The sequence below is a fragment of the Lutra lutra genome, chromosome 8 (assembly GCF_902655055.1).
Source record: "Lutra lutra chromosome 8, mLutLut1.2, whole genome shotgun sequence".
Classification (NCBI taxonomy): Eukaryota; Metazoa; Chordata; class Mammalia; order Carnivora; family Mustelidae; genus Lutra; species Lutra lutra.
In genome coordinates this window covers 13,601,734-13,622,950 of record NC_062285.1, presented here as the reverse complement: position 1 = coordinate 13,622,950, position 21,217 = coordinate 13,601,734, and the positions used below count along the sequence as shown (strand labels likewise).

The 21,217-nt window shown below is 38.0% G+C and overlaps 1 protein-coding gene across 6 annotated transcripts in view; it reads right to left on the bottom strand.

Annotated features, from left to right (window-relative positions):
* The window catches only part of MYO3A (myosin IIIA), a 248,501-nt gene extending 232,776 nt beyond the window's left edge, over positions 1-15,725 (bottom strand). For 4 of the 6 annotated variants that reach the window (XM_047743195.1, XM_047743199.1, XM_047743198.1 and 1 more), the window contains exons 1-3: positions 15,504-15,725; positions 14,789-14,922; positions 64-248 (exon numbers count right to left, since the gene is read on the bottom strand). In XM_047743195.1, coding sequence (XP_047599151.1) covers positions 64-231 — 168 coding nt within the window. In that variant the 5' untranslated portion in view covers positions 232-248; positions 14,789-14,922; positions 15,504-15,725. The remainder of the gene's footprint in view (positions 1-63; positions 249-14,788; positions 14,923-15,503) is intronic. The other 2 variants (XM_047743196.1, XM_047743197.1) reach the window with 2 other exon arrangements.
* Between the last annotated feature and the right edge of the window lie 5,492 nt (positions 15,726-21,217).

The window sequence follows — 21,217 nt, the reverse complement described above, 5'->3', positions numbered from 1 at the left end:
TCTTTAGTACAAATAAAAACAAAGTTAATTCACGGGAAAAAGCTGAAAAATAATGTGACATACATGAATCGGGTCCAGAATTTTCACTGCTGCTTTTTGGCCATTTTTCTTATTCAACACTTTAAAAACTTTCCCGTAAGTTCCTTTGCCAATTGTTTCGGTGATTTCCCATGTATCAGAAGGATCAGGAAAGTTATCAAAGATGATTGTCTTTCCAGTTAATGGAAGCATCTCACAAGTCTAAATCCCTAGAGAGAAAAAGTACAGTTTCAGCTACATTTGATTGGGGATATTAAATCGCACACATAAACTCATGGGAAAATATCTAACATTTCACTGACATGATAGAAAATACACAGCAGTAACCAAATGTACTCAGAATTACAGAAAATTTTAATTTCAATTCTTTTTGCAAACAGATCAATATGAGTTTAATAATCCTTTGTAAACAGGGCTTTATTTCTATGTTTAATACAGTACCATATTAATTGCTCTTCATTCTTCTCATATTAAAATAAGAGGCACATATTTAAATCACTTTGATATACTGCTTATATTCAGATATTAATACAATGAATAAAAAAATTAAAATTAACCTTAGAGATGATAAAATTCAATTTTGTCAAGGCAAATCCTACACTTTGAAGTGATTGTGTCTTACACCACTCCTCTATGTAAAACCCAACAATAGGTCCCCTCATATTGCTTTTAGGAGTTGGTTTGGTTTTTTTTTTTTTTTTTTGATATTTTATTTATTTGACAGAGAGAAAGAGAGAGAGAGAGCACAAGCAGGGGGAGCAGCAGGCAGAGGGAGAGGCAGTCTCCCCGCCGAGCAGGGAAGCCAATGTGGGGCTCAATCCCAGGACTCTGGGATCATGACCTGAGCCAAAAGCAGATGCTTAACTGACTGAGCCACCCAGATTCTCATACTACTTTTAGGATGAAATTTAACACAACCTACCAGATCCTTTAAAGTATGGCCCTCGCTTAATGTCCTAGCTTCATGTCTCAACTCTTCTTTTCCCAGATACTACACACCAGCCACACGGGATCATTTAAATTCATTTCTTTCTTGCTTAAGGATCTTAGTAGACATGAATCCCTCCCACGTCTGCCTGTGGTTTCTTTACTAAATTCCAACACCTTCTTATCTTTTAGCTCTTAGCTTAGATGTCATTACCTCTGAATGCGACCACTCTCCATCCCATGTGGGTTGCATGTCCAACCCTGTATTCACGTAGCACTCTACCCATGTTTATCCGATCTTACAATATGCCCTACACCTGGCACAGTGCTGAGATAATTAGAATACAGCCAACGAGGTCAGGTGACTTTTAAAAGCAGATGTTATATGTGACCTGAAATAAGATCCCAGGTTTCTTGACTTCCCAGTAATGTTTTTAACCTTCTATGTTCTTCCTATATTATATTCAACAATTTATATAGAATTACCAAAACAAAAAACAAACAAAAAAAGTAACAGAAAGGGCTCCCACAACTTCTGGTGGCCCTTACATTTTTTCAATTATCTGTGTAAACGCTCACTATCTTTGGTGTTAAAAAGTTGTGTGCATGGGGCGCCTGGGTGGCTCAGTGGGTTAAGCCGCTGCCTTCGGCTCAGGTCATGATCTCAGGGTCCTGGGATCGAGTCCCGCATCGGGCTCTCTGCTCAGCAGGAAGCCTGCTTCCCTCTCTCTCTCTCTCTGCCTGCCTCTCCGTCTACTTGTGATCTCTCTCTGTCAAATAAATAAATAAAATCTTTAAAAAAAAAAAAAAAAAAAAAAGTTGTGTGCAGTTGTGCTTGTATGTGTACGCATACATGCAGAAATGTATCTTTTAATAAATAGGCATCATTGCTACATAATAATGTCAGCCCATGAAATTCATCAGTCTAACCACAATTTTGTATCTCTGCTACACCACTGATCCACTGAGTCCTCTCTTTATAGCCATCAACCTGTTCATTTTTCATTCCTTCTTCATTTGCTTCTTCCCAGCATAAATTCTATAGCTTGAATTATTATGATTTCCTTGCAAATACCCTTAACTCTCTTGTTCCTCTTTCTCTGCCATCAGTCTCCCAGAATAAAAAAAAAGCCAAGTCTGATTAAACCCTACATGTCCTCACACCCGTGACTATAGCTAGACAAAAACTACACAACCATATTGACTGGTTTCACTTCAAATTCAGAATAACAAACCTACAAGTAGACCCTGGACACTACCTAGAAGTCCTACTGTGTTTCCCTGGTTTGTCTATTCCTTTCTCATTATTTCACAGTGATCTCTGTTCTCACATTTTTCTGTCCTCAAATTGTTCTTCTTTATTCTCTATCCCCTTGCACAAAATTTCCTAATTGATGTCCGTACTTAGTAAGTAATTGAAAAGACAAAAGCAACAACAAACTCCTTAAAACTACAAACTTCTCATCCTGAAGACTACAAACCAATGTGCATCAAACATGAATTCATTCTCATTGATTCTATCATTGATTTTTGCTCTTTAGCCTCAACTAGTCTGTTTCTTCAGTTCCTTCACAGCCTGCAGATCCTGGCTAAAACATCACTTTCTTAGAAGGGCCTTTCTTGACCAACCTACATAAAGTTACAAAAGAGTATAGGCTTTATTTTTGCTACTGTAACTGCCATTCCCAGAATAACGCCTAGCAAAAAAATAAGGATTAGGCAGAGCAGAAAAGAATTTTGAAATTCTAAACAGAATAAGGATCATGTTCTGATTCATTATACTTAAGGGCACATCATCTCATAAATGGCTATGAATGGCTCTAAAAATTACATCACTACATAAAAACACCCTCATGAATAGTTCTCAGAACACTTAATCTTTCTGAAATTTGTGCCTTTGATCCAAAATGCAATGGAATAAGTAGGAGGTAATCAGTAATAATCATCTCCTTTAGTGATTTCACAATCAGTGACATGATAACTACTTCTTACATCTATGTACTTGAATCATGCAAATAAGCATTTATGCCATCCATATAATGTAAAGGTTAGACCAAAAGACCAAATTAAATCTTGTTAAATGCCTGAAATAAGCATTTTTACCCCAAGAGACATTCATTATATGGAATACTGCTTTTCAAGTGGTAGAGTTATTCAACATGATTTTAATTTCTGTGACATTAATTGTTAGGAATTAACTATTGGTATTTAAATACACAGACATAAAATGACTGAACACCTAATGTATGCAGAGTATGTTATAGTCTTGGGGATACAAAGATAGTCAACTCATGGATAGATATATGTAAGTAATATTATGAAAAGTGACAGATAATGGAAACAAGCTTAAAGTGCTATAGAAGCCCAAGTGAAGAAGCAATTAATTCTGGAGTGATCATAAAAAGATACAGAAAATAAGCAGGATTGGAGCTGGACATTAAACATGAATGGAAGTTTGTCCAAAACATAATTTCCTCTTTAACAATTCTCAGTAAGATAAACATTTAAAGCAGTGCATTGTTATATTATAAAAAATTATAAAACAATAATCACAGAATAACTAAAGAAAGCCCAGGTGTTTGGGAAACAGAATACACTTAGTCAAATGTCATTTAAAAGAAAAAAAACTCCCAAGAAGTAGATGAAATGAAGTCTAAAATGACATCCTCAAAATTAAACATTAAAGAATTCAAAACCTTGGAATAGAAACAAGTCTTCTGAATTTTATGCTGTACTTTTTCCAGTACTGATAGGTTATTATTAAGAATAAAATATCAGTTAGTAAACAACCAATTATTTAATGGTTATAGTAGGTTGTATCCTACATGGCAATGATTGTTCTTATTTTTTCTAGTCCTTTACCACTCATGGGATAAAAAATAATTCCCTAGCTCATAAAAATGAATAACTTCTTAATTATATGATCATATATGCTAAATATCTTTTTGGCATATATACAGTAAGTATATATTTTGTACACATGTATGTATATTATGTATTATATATTATATATGTATTTTGACATATGTATTTACCATAATTCAAAAAGGTACTTCCATTTTAAAAGCTACATTTAAAAAATGAAAAATCATCTTTTTGAATTGATTTATTATATATTGAACTGCTGAGGGTTTTTTTCCATGATTAAAAAAAGACCATATTACAATGAAAAAAGTATCTTACTTCAGGATCTTATCAGTCATATTAACACTTATTTTGACTGCTTTTGTAAACCTTTCTTCCATTCTTCTTTACTAAAATAACCAAACTGACTTCATGCTCATTCTAAAACACAGCAGGGCTGATCTCCCTTTGGGCTATGTTTTCCCTCTGCCTGGAATGCTCTTTCTCTAGATATCCATGTTGCTTACTTCCTCACTTTCTTTAATTCTTGCATCAGCCATCACATCCTCAGTAAGTCTTATCCTAACCACCCTGTTTAAAATGCCACCTTACCCCCCTCCACCCTATCCTATCTCCAAACTCCTGGTCCCTCTTTCCCCACTATATTTTCATAACATTTTTTATCTCCTTCATGCTACAACACTTCCGGTTTATTATGTTTTAATTATTGGTTGTCTATACTACTAGAATTTAAGCCCATGAGCACTGAAATTTTATCCAGGTTGTTCACTGATATATCCCAAAGACTCTAAACCCATGACAGGCACAGAAGAAGTACTCAATAAGTACTTGTTGAATACTGGATAGAAACGAATAGAACACAGTAACCAGAAAATTTTCAGGTGATTTTACCAATGAATTCAATAAAATGATTAAGAAAGAAAGAATGTCATCTGATGCAAGCTTTTTTCAGAGACTAGTGATAGAACACTTGAAAGTACCTACAAAGAGACAGAAGTTTTTTTTTTTTTTAAAGAACCAAACAGAAATTCCAGATATGAAAATTAAAATAATTGAATTGAAAAATTCCCTGGACGGGTTTAATAACAGACTTGCACAGGCAGAAGAAAACCAGCAAACTTAAGCCAAGTAATTTGAAATTATCAAGTCTGAGGGAAAAAAAGAAAAAGAAATGTAGAAAAATGAACAGAGCCTAAGGGACTTATGAGATCCCATCAAGAGGCCCAATATAAGCATTACGAGTAACAGAAGAAGAAGAAGAAAAAGAAACAGAATGAGACAAGGAGAATATTTGAAGAAATGATGGCTGAAAACATCATAAATTTAAGTAAAAGACATGGATATACAAATCCAAGTAGATGGATCTACAAACCTAAGAGGCCCCCAAAACTGCAAAGATAAATCCCAAGAAACCCACACTGAGATACATTATAATGAAGCTGTCGAAAGACAAAGACAAAGAAGGAATCTTGAAGGCAGCAAAAGAAAAGCAACTCACCATTTACAAGATTTCCCAGCAGAAATCTTGTAAGCCAGAAGGTAGTGGGACAACACAGTTAATGTGCTGAAAGAAAGACTTGTCAACTGAGAATTTTATATGCAGCAAAAGTGTCCTTCAAATACGAGAAAGAAATTAACACTTCCCCAAATAAATAACAGCTGAGGGAGTTTATTGCCACTAGATCTGTCCTACAAGAATTGCTAAAGAGAATCCTTCGGGTTGAAGTGAAGGATGCTACACATTACATAATGATAAAAGGATTAACTCACCAAGAAGATATAACAATTATAAATATATATGCACAAAACATCAAAGCTCCAAAATACATAAAATAAACATTGATGTAATTGAAGGAGAAATAAACAGCTCTACTATAATAGCAGGAAACTTCAATACGTTGCCTTCCATAACAGGTAAAACAAAGAGACAGAGGCCAGTAAGGAAATACAGCACTTGAACAACACTATGGCCCAACTGGATCTAAAAGACACATACAGAATGTCCATCTAACGATAGCAGAATACACATTTTTTTCAAGTGTAGATGGAACATTCTGCAAGATAAACCACATGTTTGGCCACAAAACAAGTCTTAATAAAATTTAAAAGGCTGAAAATATACAAAATACCTTTTTCAGTCAGAACATGATGGAACTAGAAATCAACAGCCAAAGGAAAACTGGAAAATTGATATATACATGGAAATTAAACAACACACTATTAAATTAATAAGTCCTCTAAGAAATCACAAGGAAAATTAGAAAATATCTTGAAGCAAATGAGACTACAACATAGCAAAACTTAAGGGATACAGCAAAAGCAGTGTGAAGAGGCAAATTTATGTTAAATTTAACATAATATTTATGTTAAACATAAATTTATGTTAAAAAAAGAAAAATCTCAAGTCCTAATTTTATACCCTAAAACTAGAATTAAAGGAAGAGGAACAAATTAAACCCAAAAGAAAAGGGAATAATAAATACTAGAGCAGTGATAAATAAACAGAAAAGACAAAAACAACAGAAAAAAATCAACAAAGCCAAGAGTTTGTTCTTCAAAAGATAAACAAAATCGACAAACCTTTAGTTAGAAAGAAAAAAAAAAGGAGAAGAAACAAATAAGCAAAACCAGAAATGGAAGAGGGGGCATTACTACTAATTTCATAAAAATAGAAAGGATTGAACTAGGAAAAATTACATGCCCACACAATGGATAAAATAGATGAAATGGACAAATTCCTAAAAACACACAAGCTACCAAGGCTGAATCATGAAAAAATTAAAAATCTGAATAGGCCTATAACTAGTGAGGAGATTGAATCAGTCATCAAAATTCTCAACAGCAGCATCGCTTCTCGGCCTTTTGGCTAAGATCAAGTGTAAAATTCTCAACAGCAAAAGAAGCTCAGGACCACGTAGATATACTGGTTAATTCTACCAAACACTGAGGATAAGTTAACACCTTAAACAAAATTTAACACCTTAAACTCTTAACAAGTGAGGACTAAGAATTCTTAAACTTCCAAAAAATTTAAGAGGAGTGAGCACTGCCTAACTTGTTCTATGAGTCCAGCTTTACCCTGATACCAAAGCCAGGCAAGGACACTGTAAGAATACCAATATCCCAATAAACACTGATACAAAAATCTTCAAATAAAATACCACCACTCTGACTTCAACAGCGTATTCAGAGGGTCTCAATAGCGTATTCAAAGGATCATACATGATGACCGAGTGGGATTTATTCCTGGAAGGCAGGAATGGTTCAATATATGAAAATCAATCAATGTAATACATGGTATTAACAAAATAAAGGGTAAAAAATGTTCATTTAAATTGATGCAAAAATGTGTTTGATAAAATTTAATATTTATTTAAGATTTAAAAAAAAAAACCACCTCAAACGAAGAATAGAAGAAAATTCCCTGGACATAATAAAGGCCATGTATGAAAAACCCATAGCAAACATCACACTCATTGGTGAAAGACTGACAGCCTTTCCTCTTAGAACAGGAACAGGTAAGGAGGCCTACTTTTGCCATTTCTATTCAACACAGTACCAGAAGTCCTTGCCAGAGCAAGTAGTCAAGAAAAAGAAAAGACATCCATAGATAAAGAAGGTGTGGTATATATATAAAATGAAATATTAGCCATCAAAAAAAAAAAAAAAAGAAATCTTGCCATTTGCAATGATGTAGATGGAACTAGAGGGTATCAGTCTAAGCAAAATAAGTCAGTCAGAGAAAGACAATTATCATATGATTGCACTCATATGCGGAGTTTAAGAAACAAAACAGACAAGCATAGAGGAAGAGAGGGAAAAATGAAACAAGACAAAATCAGAGAGGGAGACAAACCAAGAGACACTTAACTACAGGAAACAAACTGAGGGTTCTTGGAGGGGAAGGAAGTGGGGGGATGGGGTAACTGGGTGATGGGCATTAAGAAGGGCATGTGATATAATCGAGCACTGGGTATTATATAAGTCTGACGAATCACTGAACTTTACCTCTGAAACTAATAACACACTATATGTTAATTAATTGAATGTAAATAAAATTAAACTAAAAAAAAAGGAATAAAGCCTTCCTATAACAAAAGTAAAAAAAAATCCAAATTGGAAGGGACATTTAAAATTATCTCTATTTCTCTATTCACAGATGACTTGATCTTATATGCAGAAAACCCTAAAGAAGCCACAAAAAGACTGTAAGAACTAACCAATGAATTCAGAAAAGCTGTGAGATATTAAGTCAGTTTCATTTCTATACACTAACAATGAATCTGAGAAGGAAATCCAGAAAACAATTCTCTTTACAATAGCACCAAAAAGAATAGAATACTTAGGAATAAAGTTAAGCAAGGAGGCAAGAGACTTGTACAGTATAAACTATAAAGTACTGTTGAAAGAAATTAAACAAGACACAAAGAAATGTAGAGACAACCTGTGTTCACATATTGGAAGACTTGATATTGTTAAGATGTCAACACTACCCCAATCTACAGATGCATTCCCTATCAAAATCCCAAAAAGAAATAGAAAAAAGAAATCCATCTTAAAAATCATATGGAATCTGAAAGAATCTCAAATAACCCAAACAATCCTAAAAAGAAGGATAAAGTTGGAGGTCTCACACTTCCTGATTCCAAAACTTACTTCAAAGTTACAGTAATCAAAACAGTGTGATCCTGGCAGAAAGACAAATACATAGACCAAAAGAATAAATTAGAGAACCCAGAAATAAAACCTCATATATATGGTCAAATGATTTTCAACAAGACTGCCAAGATCATTAAATAGGGAAAGAACAATCTTTTTGACAACTGGTGTTAAGAGAACTGGATAACCATATGTAAAAGAATAAGCTGAATTCTTCTGTTATACCATATACAAAAAATTAATGCCCCCCCCATCAGGTTCTGGGATCAGCAGGGAGTCTGATTGGGAATCTCTCTCTCTCCTCCTCCTCTGCCCCTCCCCCCATGCATGCTTGCTCTCTCGCTCTTTCTCAAGTAAATAAAGCTTTAAAAATTAAGAAAGATCCAAAAAATTAACCCTAAATGTATCAAAGACTTAAACCTAAGAGGTAAAACTGTAGTACTTAGAAGAAAACATAGGGGAAAAGCTTCATAGCAGTGGATTTGGCAGTGATTTCTTGGATCTGACACTCAAACACAGGCAACAGAAAAAAACAGATAAACTGGATTTAATAAAAATTAAAAAACTCTTGTGCATCAAAGGATGCTATCAACAGAGTGAAAAGACAACCTACAGACAGAAGAAAATATTTGCAAGTCATATATTGTATAAAGGGTTAACAAGAATGTAAAAAGAACTCCTAAAGGTCAACAAAATAACCCAATTTAAAATATGGGCAAAGAACATGAATAGATACTTGTCCAAAAAGATACACAAATGGCCAATAAGCAAATGAAATGACGCTCATCGCTACTAATCATTAGGAAAATGCAAATCGAAACCATAATGAAATACCACTTCATACCCATGAGGATGGCTATTATAAAAAACACAGAAAACAAGTGTTGTTGAGGTTGGGAGAAATTGGAACTCTTGAACATTGCTGGTGGGAACGTAAACTAGTACATTTGCTGTGGAAAATGGGATAGTGGTTACTCAGAAAAACACAGAATTAACAACAATTCTACTTTGGTTATATATTTAAAAGAACAGAAAGACGGTTCTCAAAGAGATATATGCATATTCATGTTCATAGCTGTATTACTCTCAGTAGCTCAAAAGCAGGAGAAAGCCACATGTCCATCAATGGACGACATGCATTAATGCTGTATGGATCTACAATGAAATATTACTCAGCCTTAGAAAGGCAAGGACATTCTGACACATGCTGCAACATGGATTAGCCTAGAAGATCTTATGCTTTCCAGAAAAAGGCCTCCAAAGACTCTACCTCCCAACACCCTGGTGGTCAGGATTTCAACACAGGAATTTTGGAAGGACCCAAATATTCAGACCAGAACACCATCTGAAATTCCCTGTTGAAGTATCTGGTATTAACTGTTTTCCAGACTGACTCAGTCCAACACATCCAATCCATCTGAGGAGAGACTAGAGAGAATGGAGAAAAAGCCACAGGTAATGGCTGAGAGTTTTCCCAAATAGGTGAAAGGTGTGAACACCCAGAGTTAGGAAGCTCAAGTAGGGTAGATAAAAAGAAATCCACAGTTAGACACACACCACAGTAAAACCATGGAACACCAAAGACACAAGCTCTTAAAACCAACCAACTAGAAATGATATATTACGTGTAGAGGAAAACAATTAGAATGACTGCTGATATTTCTTTTTAGATTTATTTATTTGAGAGAGAGAGACAGACAGACAGACAGCTAGGGGAGGGGCAAAGGGAAAGGGAGGGAAAGCAGACTCCCTGCTGAGAGGGGAGCCCCACACAGGGTTCGATCCCAAGACCCTGAGATCATGACCTGAGCAGAAATCAAGAGTCAGACACTCAGCTGACAGCCTTCCAGGTGCCCCTTGATGGCTGATATTTCAGTAGAAAGCGGAAGTATGATATATTCAAAATATATATATACACATTCAAATGAAAGAAAATAATTGTTAATCTAAAAATAAACAAAAATATCCACAAAAGTATCTTGCAAGATAAATTCATTTTTCACCAAAAAAAATTTGTGTTTAACAATAACGACCCCTGAGAAAGAGCACGTGTATAGGATACCTTTCAAGAATAATAATGACCCACAAGAAAGGTCTGAATTGCCAAAAGCAGCAAAGAAACTGTTACGCATGTGTATAAATCTAAACCAGCACTGCCTGCAGGACACCATAATACATAATAATGAATGATAATAATAATGAATTGAATAATAATGAATAAAATGAATAATAATGACAAATAATGAAAAGTGCCAATAGGATTTCAATGTTCCTAAATTCCTTATATGGTTAAAGAGGCACTTAGAAATAATAACTTCAGACTTTTAAGATAGATATACATGCTAAATACCTACATTAAGCATGAGAACCTCAAAATACCATTCTATAAAGAAAGTAGCAGGTGGCTTTACTCAAAGCCAAGCAATATTGTAATACCTCGGTTCTTACTTTTAAAAAATACTCATCATATATATTTGCAGAACATTATTGAAGGATCCTTCCCTTCACGCACTCACTTCCACCAAGCTGTTTCAACTTCCCCACATAAAGTTTAAGTTAGATTCCAAAGGAACTCCTGCCTCTGACAGAAGAAACATACTGGAAGGTCAACAGGTCAGCTACCTAAGCTGTCCCTCTGCACAGGGCAGCCAGAATGATCTCAAAACAGAAAATCAAATCACATTATTTTCTTGCTCACAAGCCTTCAACATCCATATCCCTACTGCCTTCCCCAGACCCTGAACATCTGGCTCTTTCTGATACCCCTAAACTCACCCCAAGTTTTTCTTCACCACTCCCTGTGTCTTCCACCTTCTGACAGGTCTTAGGACACTGGAAAGTCTTGTCTGCCACAGGAGGTCCTGTTGTCTTGGCCTAGCTGCTTCCCCAAACCCTCTGCATGGCTGGCCTGACCTTCTCTGGTACATATACCATGAAGATCACATACAGTTACTACAGCCACAAATGAACTACCCCTGCTTTTATTGTCCTATTATCCTCTTGGCATGATTGTGAAAGTAATAAAGCCTCCCTGGTTAAAAGACGCCCACTAAAAAGTGTGCTTGCCATATAAAACAACTTCGCAGAACAGGCTGAATCACCACACAAATTTGGGGTATCTCCTCTTACAGAATTTTAAAACACACTCACAGAAATCTCTGGTCTAACTTAACTGTAGATCCGATGAACTAGACACATACCCCTTTCAGCTTTCCAATAACATAGGTAATAAAGTATAGCTTAAAACAGATCTTTGTCTAGTTATATATATGGTCTGTTTTGAATGAGTCATAATCCCATGTTGTGTTCCCTTCAATCTGCTTAAAGATGCTCTGTCGAGAGAGAAAACAAAGACTACTGATGTACTTCCATACATGTATTCTCTCTACCACCCCTTTCCTTAGTTTGTAATTATGGGGATAAAAGTACCCGCTTAAAATAAATGCTGAAACCAAAAGAAAGGCTATCATTTCCTAGCAAATTTCCCCATAGTTAAAAAGTGGCATTAGTAGGATGCCTGACTGGGTCAGTTGGTTAAGTGTCTGCCTTTGGCTCAGGTCATGATCCCAGGGTTCAGGGATCAAGTCCCACGTTAGGAATCCTTGCTCAGCAGGGAGTCTGCTTCTCCCTTTGCCTGCTGCTCCCCCACTTGTGCTCTCTCTCTCTCTCTGTCTCTCTGACAAATAAATAAAATCTAAAATAAAATAAAATGTGGCATTAGTAAAAACCTAAAACAACTTTAAGTCATCAGAACACTATCTTTAGTTTTCAAACAAACTTATAAGCTTCAATGTCCACAGCCATAAAATGCAATGAAAATGCGTGTCTGAACTATTTCTGAGTTGATTTAAGTATCAAATAAGGAAATGCTTTATAAATTGTAATACAGGACTACTGTACTCCTTTTTAAAGGAAGAAAGTTGGATTATGGTTTTGGCCACAGAATTACCCATTCAAATTAGTAAGGCATATTCTCTAAGTCCGAAATCACAACCTGAAATGTTTGAGATGTGAAATAAATGAGTGAAGCAGGTGGGAGGAAGTACAGACAGAGAGTGACCTTGTGAAACCTGGACGGTGTAGGCCCCCCATCCAAAATGGGCCAACCACCTGCTGGCTTCAGCAGCTAGCAGCTGTAAGCTCTACCTTGTAACTGTTTTTCAGGAAAAGCTAGAACTCTGGGAACTTATATAAAAAGTACTAATTTTAGGGGCGCCTGGGTGGCTCAGTGGGTTAAGCCGCTGCCTTCGGCTCAGGTCATGATCTCAGGGTCTTGGGATCGAGCCCCGCATCGGGCTCTCTGCTCAGCAGGGAGCCTGCTTCCTCCTCTCTCTCTGCCTGCCTCTCTGCCTACTTGTGATCTCTCTCTGTCAGATAAATAAATAAAATATTTATAAAAAAAAAAGTACTAATTTTAAAAATATTGGTAAATGAAGGGTGCCTGAGTGGCACTTAACTGAGTGCCTCAGTTAAGCGTTTGCCTTTGGTTCAGGTCATGATCCCATAATCCCAGGGGTCAAGTCCCCCACCCCACTGCATCCAGCTCCCTGCTCAGTGGGGAGTCTGCTTCTCCCTCTCTGCCCCTCCCCCAGCTTGTGCTTGCTCTCTCTCTCTCTCTCTCTCACTCATTCTCAAATAAATAAGCAAAATCTTTAAAAGAAAATTAAAATATTGGTAAATGATTTTAAAGTATTCAATTATTTTTAAGTGATGAGCTCACCCAAATCAACATATCTCAAGACCAAATTCAGCTTTTAAGCTATTGCCTTATGACTTCTACATGAGGTTTTCTTTTCTTTGCAAGAAATGGACAATGGACAAAAACCTAACCACATGGTGGAATCATCCTCAGAGCTCAGGAAAATGGAAACTAACAGCAGCTAGCATTTTTCTGACTGACTGCAATATGCCAGGTGCCTACTATGCTTATAACTTTATAAGCATTATGTCATTTAAGACTTAATGAGAGGCACCTGGGTGGCTCAGTCATTAAGTGTCTGCCTTCAGCTCAGGTCATGATCCCAGGGTCCTGGGATCAAGCCCCACATTGGGCTCCCTGCTCTGTGGGAGGCCTGCTTCTCCTTTTGGGGTGCCTGGGTGGCTCAGTGGGTTAAAGCCTCTGCCTTCGGCTCCGATCATGATCCCAGAGTCCTGGGATCCAGCCCCGAATCCGGCTCTCTGCTCAGCAGGGAGCCTGCTCCCTTTCCCCTCTCTCTGTCTGCCTCTCTGCCTACTTGTGATCTCTGTCAAATAAATAAAATCTTAAAAAAAAAAAAAAACTTAATGAGAAACATTCCAGAAAGGCATTACTGTAACCCACAACCTGGGATTAGACAGAGTTTTTAAGGTCAAAATGCTGGTGAATGGTGGAGTCAAGAAAAAGACCAGGTCAAAGCCCATGGTAGAAAGCTGCTGTTCAATGATGGATTATTTTAGTTCAGAAGAGTAATGTTCCCCAGGTAGAGGCTCCTGACTCCCTGTGTGTCCCCAAAATGGTAAAAGGTCTTCTGTGACTTATTTTGAAAGTCTATTGGAAATCTATTTACTCTCTAATGGATAACTGAGTTTGTTTCCTATTACCAAGGAAAGGGGGTTTGCTTCTTAGATACAGTCTTTCAAATTATAGCTCCAGGGGAAAGATTAATGAAGGGATCTTTGTTTAAAAAAAAAAAAAGGTGGAAATGAAAATGAAAAGTTTAGAGCACTGACATTACAGAAATTAAAATGATAAAAACATTGTTACATCAAAACTTTATATAATCTACATTCATATACTATAAAGTAGATTTGTACTTCCAAATACTTGTTCACAAAACTATTAGTAGCAACTAGTGGACCTTCAAATATTTTGGATTTGGCAGAAAAAAGTTATTTTTCAAACACTTGCTCAAAAAATTTTGGCCGTAAAGATACAGTTGAAAAAGGAAGGCAAGACAATGCTATCCCCTTTTGTGATGTGACCACAATCTCCACAAATTGATATACCAAGCTGGTATTAAAGACCATCAAGTTTAATCTTTCATTTTGGACTTTTTCCTCCCACCAACAATAATAAAAAAGGACTAAGACAAATGAGAGTAATTTTTCACACATGCTAGACCTCACATCAATATATTCATAAAAAACAAGTTATCGTTGAAATCTTACACATCTCTAAGTTCTCCCATTTGAAAACAATTATATTTTATAAGGTAATAAAAACCAATATGGCATGAATAACATGGACCCTCATATATTTGTCAAAACTTGGAACTTAGGCTCCAGCAAACCCAGAAAACTGGTCAACTTTATCACCTACCTTTAGAAAAGTCTGAAAGTAAAACATAATATTGCTCAGATACAAGACAACAAGTGTCCAGGTTGCAGCTGCGGTCCTGGGCCTGTGACACACAACAGCGAAGTCATGGTGTTACAGGGATAAGCATCCAGGATCTGGGGAAAATAATTAGAAGATGAACTTACAAACATGTAAGCACTATGGCAGGACTACAATTTTTTCCTCCGTTTTAGCATTTTTACACAATTAACACGGAGCACAAAGCACTTCATCTCCTATACCAGCATAAAACAAATCTAAAGTCACTGGATCAATGCGAATTACAAAAATAAAAATTAAAATTAAAAAATTAAGGCTTTAAGAGCAACTACAATCACCAAGAAAACTGCAGACACAATGAAACCCATGAGTATTCTTCGGATTTTCAAACTTTTTTTTTTTTTTTAAATTTTAGTGCCCTTACAAGCTATTTCAAGGCTTACGTCTAATCACCATCCTAGTACTAATAATCTCTTAAAATTTGTTTTAAATTTCTCTTAGGAAAATGTCAGCAAGGTGCAAAAAGTAGAAACTACTGGAAAACAGAACGGGACTGTTAGCAAGTTGAAAGGACATCGTTTCTGGGAGGATTCCCCTATTTCTCAACAAGGATCACAGTGCTCTGGTCTGCCCTTTCTCTCCCCTTAGAAAACTTTCCAGAGACGTTTGGAGTTGCAGGGACCCCAGCCCCACCGACCTGCTCCTACAGAAACCATCCCCGAGCAAGAGCTCCCTGGGTCCGACCTAGCGCGACGTGGCGCCACAGGTTCCCCCCGGGCCGCCGGGGCGAGGTGCGTCCTCCCCTCCGCTTCTCTCCGCACCGCCTTCACGCTCCCCCTCCGGGTCTCCCGGCCGGCGTGGGGACGCCCACCGGCACCCTGGCCTCGCACTCTCGGAGCCCGGGGAGCGCCCTCCACGCCCCCCCCCCACCCCCCGGGCCCCGAATGCGGCTCCGCCTCCTGCGCCGCGCAGGCCCCGCCCCCTCCCCGGGCTCCTCGCCAGACTGGCGCGGCCCTGACCCCTACCTGGGCCGGAAGTGGGTGCCCGCTTACTCCCTTCCCGGGGCGCGAGAACGTGCTTCCTCCCCGCCGCGCCCCCGCTGCACCCCACGCGCGCCGAGAGGGATGGCGGCGCCACCTGCGCCTCGGAACCTCGCAGGGCAGTGGGCTGGCTGCGGGGGCTGCGAGGGCCTTCCCGGACTCGACCCGCGCCTCCCTCGCCAGGCGCCCGGGACGCGGGGGAAGGGGAGTGCAGCGCCCACCTTGGGGCGCCCCGGATCCCTGGAATTTCCCGGACGGGCCCTTTGTCTCGGAACAAATTCACCTCGTTTTAATGCGCGGTGTCTCCCCTGTCCCCCCACCCCCACTCCGCCAAGCACTTCCCCTAATTTATGGGGTTCAAGCCAGCGGCAGGCTCCCGGCTGAAAATAAACATCGGTTTTTCGACCTGAGAAGGGAAAGTGACTAATGAAGTCGCCCCCAGATACCAATTCACTTTGGCGTTTTAAAGAGCCTGGGGTGAGGCTGAATGAAAGCTGGAAGCTCTTCTCCCGGAAGACTCCTGTCAATTACCAGTCCTCTAGCTAGTCCTGTGCCGGTCCTGTCCTCCCTGTCCTGACAGTTCTGAGCTCACCGAATGGATCCATGCTGACCACATTGTGCACATAGTTAGGCCTTCCTCCCTTCAACAGGTGCGAACCACAGTCAAAATGTCCTTTGATTCTGTTAATCATGTAAATGGGCCTGACATTGATGATGTTATCTAAGTGAGAATTCTAGAACAGAGGTCATCCAGTCCTACTCAATGCATCTGCCTTAAGAAAAAACATGATCATTTGAACAGATGCCAAAAAGGCATTCAGCATATTCAAGATCCTTCCTTAGAAAAGATCTTTGAAATCTAGAAATTGAACAATGAGTTTTTGTCAGAATATCGTGTATCTTATCTGATATCTGAGGTTATCTCAGAATATTGAGAATATCATATCAACTAACACATACACATACACATTGAGATATCATATCAACTAACACATACACAGACTCAAAATTTTAAGTTACTTCTTTAAAAACCAGCCTATCAAATATATTATTTAACATAATAAAAAAATAACCACTGCCCACATACAAAATAAAATAGGCCAACAATAACCAATTAAAATACAATGGGAAAATGGATCCCACTCACAATAGCAACAAAGAATATGAAATGACTAGGAATGATAAAAAAAAAATGAGAAATGTAGATTTAAAAAGAAAAATGCAGAACTATCCAGAAAGTATTTATAAAATATTTTATTAACTAGGGAGACAGAGGATATCCTTAAAAGATAAGGTTTTAAATACATTAAATTAAAACACAAAAATATTCTAGAATTCATCCGAGAAACTACATAAACTAGAAAAGCTAAGGCCAGTGGTTCTCAGACTGCAGCCTTGGGATGTTTGAGGTCATTCAAGGGTTTCACAAAATCAAAATTGCTTTCATGATAGTATTAAGATTTTTTTTTTCACTCCTTTTTGGTATCCATTCTTTCACAAGTATACAGTCGTGTTTTCCAGTGGCTACATCTTATGTGTTATCTCAAGAGATTGAATGCAGAATCAGATATATCTGCTCTCATGCCAAGCACGAAACAAATTTGCAAGAATATAAAGGAATGCCATTTCTTCCATTAAATTTCTTTTTTTTTAATAATTTTTTTTATTTTTTTATAAACATATAATGTATTATTAGCCCCAGGGGTACAGGTCTGTGACTCGCCAGATTTACACACTTCACAGCACTCACCATAGCGCATACCTTCCCCAATGTCCATAACCCCACCACCCTCTCCCTGCCCCCGCAACCCTCAGTTTGTTTTGTGAGATTAAGAGTCTCTTATGGTTTGTCTCCCTCCCGATCCCATCTTGTTTCATTTATTCTTTTCCTACTCCCCAAACCCCCCACATTACATCTCCACTTCCTCATATCGGGGAGATCATATGATAGTTGTCTTTCTCTGATGGACTTATTTCGCTAAGCATAATACCCTCTAGTTCCATCCATGTTGTCGCAAATGGCGAGATTTCATTTCTTTTGATGGCTGCATAAATTTCTTTTGTTTTAGAAATGGTAGTTATTTTTTATTAAAAAATGTTATCTATACTAACATGCAATGAATTTACTAGCGTTTTTAAATTAATTTTTAAATAAATATATTTTTTGATTTCTCAGTGTAATTTCTAATATAGTAAATATCAGTAGACATAACACATAAACAAAAGCTCATTGGTGTCCTCAAATAATTTTTAAAAAATATATAAAAGTATAAAAAGAGGGTCCTACCTAATCCTACCTAATCCTGCCTGCAGATTTTACTGAAGGTTTCATAGGGAGACAGAAGAGCTGGTTCTATACTCTATACTCTATAAAAGAGTATAAAAGAGGGTCCGAGACCAAAAAGTTTGAGAACTTTTTTTATAACAATGAAATAAAAACATATTAGTAAGCTATAATAATTAAGAGTATGGCATAACACTTAGCGAAATAAGTCAATCGGAGAAAGACAACTATCATATGATCTCCCTGATATGAGGGAGAGGAGATGCAACATGGGGGGTCGAGGGGGTAGGAGAACAGTAAATGAAACAAGATGGGATTGGGAGGGAGACAAACCATAAGTGACTCTTAATCTCACAAAACAAACTGAGGGTTGATGGGGGGAGGGGGTTGGGAGAGGGGGTGGGGTTATGGATATCGGGGAGGGTATGTGCTATGGTGAGTGTTGTGAAGTGTGTAAACCTGGCGATTCGCAGACCTGTACCCCTGGGGATAAAAATATATGTTTATAAAGCTGTAAAAAAAAAAAAAAAAAAAAGAAAGAAAGGATGAATCCCCAAGTTTTGTAGCAACATGGACGGGACTGGAAGAGATTATGCTGAGTGAAATAAGTCAAGCAGAGAGAGTCAATTATCATATGGTTTCACTTATTTGTGGATCATAACAAATAGCATGGAGGACAAGGGGAGATGGAGAGGAGAAGGGAGTTGAGGGAAATTGGAAGGGGAGGTGAACCATGAGAGACTATGGACTCTGAAAAACGATCTGAGAATTTTGAAGGGGTGGGGGGTGGGAGGTTGGGGGCACCAGGTGGTGGGTATTGTAGAGGGCACGGATTGCATGGAGCACTGGGTGTGGTGCAAAAATAATGAATACTGTTATGCTGAAAAAAATAAAAAAATTAAAAAAAAAAAAAAAAGAGTATGGCATAACACAAGAATAGAAAAGTATGCACAATCCAACCAGCCTAAGACCATCAAGGACAAAACCTGTGGTCCCACCGTCAAGTTTACGGACTCGTTGCAGCATGGAGACTGTCCACCACAAGGCAGAGTTTTGATAAACTCAAAGCCCAGCGGGGCTGGGAATGAAGGAGCCAACATGAGGGTTGGACTGCAAAACAAACCCAGGGTTTGCTTCCTTGGATAAACGTGGAATGTCATATTCAGAAACATCTCACATGAAGCTCTGCTCCTGGGTTGTAAAATCAAGGTCATTTCTCTGGATCAAAATGAGTTAGAACTTCCAAGCAAGAATGGGATGTTTCATTCTTACTGATATAATTTCTGAAATTAAAATCTCTGATCATCTAGGGTTTTAGAAAATACTATTTTCCAATGAGTAAGCAAGTAGTAGTTACTCAAAGAAGATGTCTGTTGTGGTACTTTAGAACTGCAGTGTACCTTGGAGGAAATATGGTTTCCTGTTCCTCTTGCAGCTGGCTGTCCCAGTCTGATAAATAGACAGGTCCACTGGACTTTTCCTTTCTCAGTCTGTCCTTTTTGTTTTTCAAAAGAAACTATTGAAATAGTTCCTGATAGATTTGGGTTAAATTTACCAGTTATTTTCCTTTATGGTCTGCTAATAGACACAAGATCTTAACATATGATCTGAAGCCATAAAAAGCAATGTTGGAGAAAAATTTTATTCAATAAATGACTGTAGGACTATTGGCTAGCTTTTAGGCAAATATGTAATTAGATCAGTGTGTCAAACCATGCACAAGAGAGCTACAATAAGGATTAAAAAGTTAGATTTAGAAAATCAAACTGGAAGTCTAGAAAAATTAAAATCAATATCTATCAAATTTCTGGATGGAAAAATATTTTACGATTAAAAGCAATCATATAGGAAAACAATTGACAAATTTAACTAAATAATGCCGTATGCCCCTTGAAAACATCAACCAAAACAAACAAAAAACAACAGAAATAAAAAGAGATATAGTACTCTGGGAGAAATAAAGGCAGCAGATCAAATAGGGTTTATATCTTTACTATATTTTTTTTTAAGATTTTATTTATTTATTTGAGAGAGAGACAGTGAGAGAGAGCATGAGCGAGGAGAAGGTCAGAGAGAGAAGCGGACTCCCCGCGGAGCCGGGAGCCGATGCGGGACTCGATCCCAGGACTCCAGGATCATGACCTGAGCCGAAGGCAGTCGTTCAACCAACTGAGCCACCCAGGCGTCCCTATATCTTTACTATATTTTAAAAAGTGCAATGAAATTGTTAAGAAAAGCGCCAGGATTTTAACAGATAAAGAATGCTCTATAGAGATGACAAATGCTCTCTTGAGAGGGAGGGCAGGAGGCTGTGGCAGCACAAAGGATTAAGTTGCTAATTCTATGTGGATCTGGGTTGAGAGGTAGGATACAGGCCAGGAGAAAAGGGTAGCAGTCAGGGAAGGCTTCTCAGAGGAGGTGTTTGGTTTGAGCCATAAGGCTGAGTAGGAGAAAGAAGGTCACATCAGACAGACAGAAAAACAGACCTGGAGGAAAACAAAATACTCCAATATGGCTGGAGAGGCATGGGAGATAAAGCTGTAAAATGAGTGAGTTTGGCCAAAAGGCCCACATGTCCAGCCAAAGAGATGTGTTTGACCATGAAAGTTATTAAAAAATATTTGGGGGCTCCTAACGATTTTTGATGGCCAGATTTGATAACTGAATGTGGGAAAAGGCAAAGGAGGTAAAAATCACTGAAATGTTGCCTTGGCTGTCATTACACAGAAAGGAACCCTATTCTGGTCAGCACCCTTCCTCCTGTCCCCTGCAAGAGATCTATTTTTGTCAGAGGAATAACTTGATGGGCACACATGAACACACACACTATCCTCCCTGCCCCCAACAAGGACCGTGCCTGATTTATAACAAATGGTTGCAGAACTGTCTTCCAGGAAAGTTGGATTCAGCCATCTGAGGGCTTTGTTCTGCTGAGTAGAACTGAAAAGTTTAGGAGAAGATTCTGGAAAAAGAATGAGGCCCGGGAGCCATTTGATTACGTTTTCCTGAAGCTTGAGGGATGGAACCAGCTCTTCTGTCTCCCCATGAAACCTTCAGTAAAATCTGCAGGCAGGATTAGGTAGATGT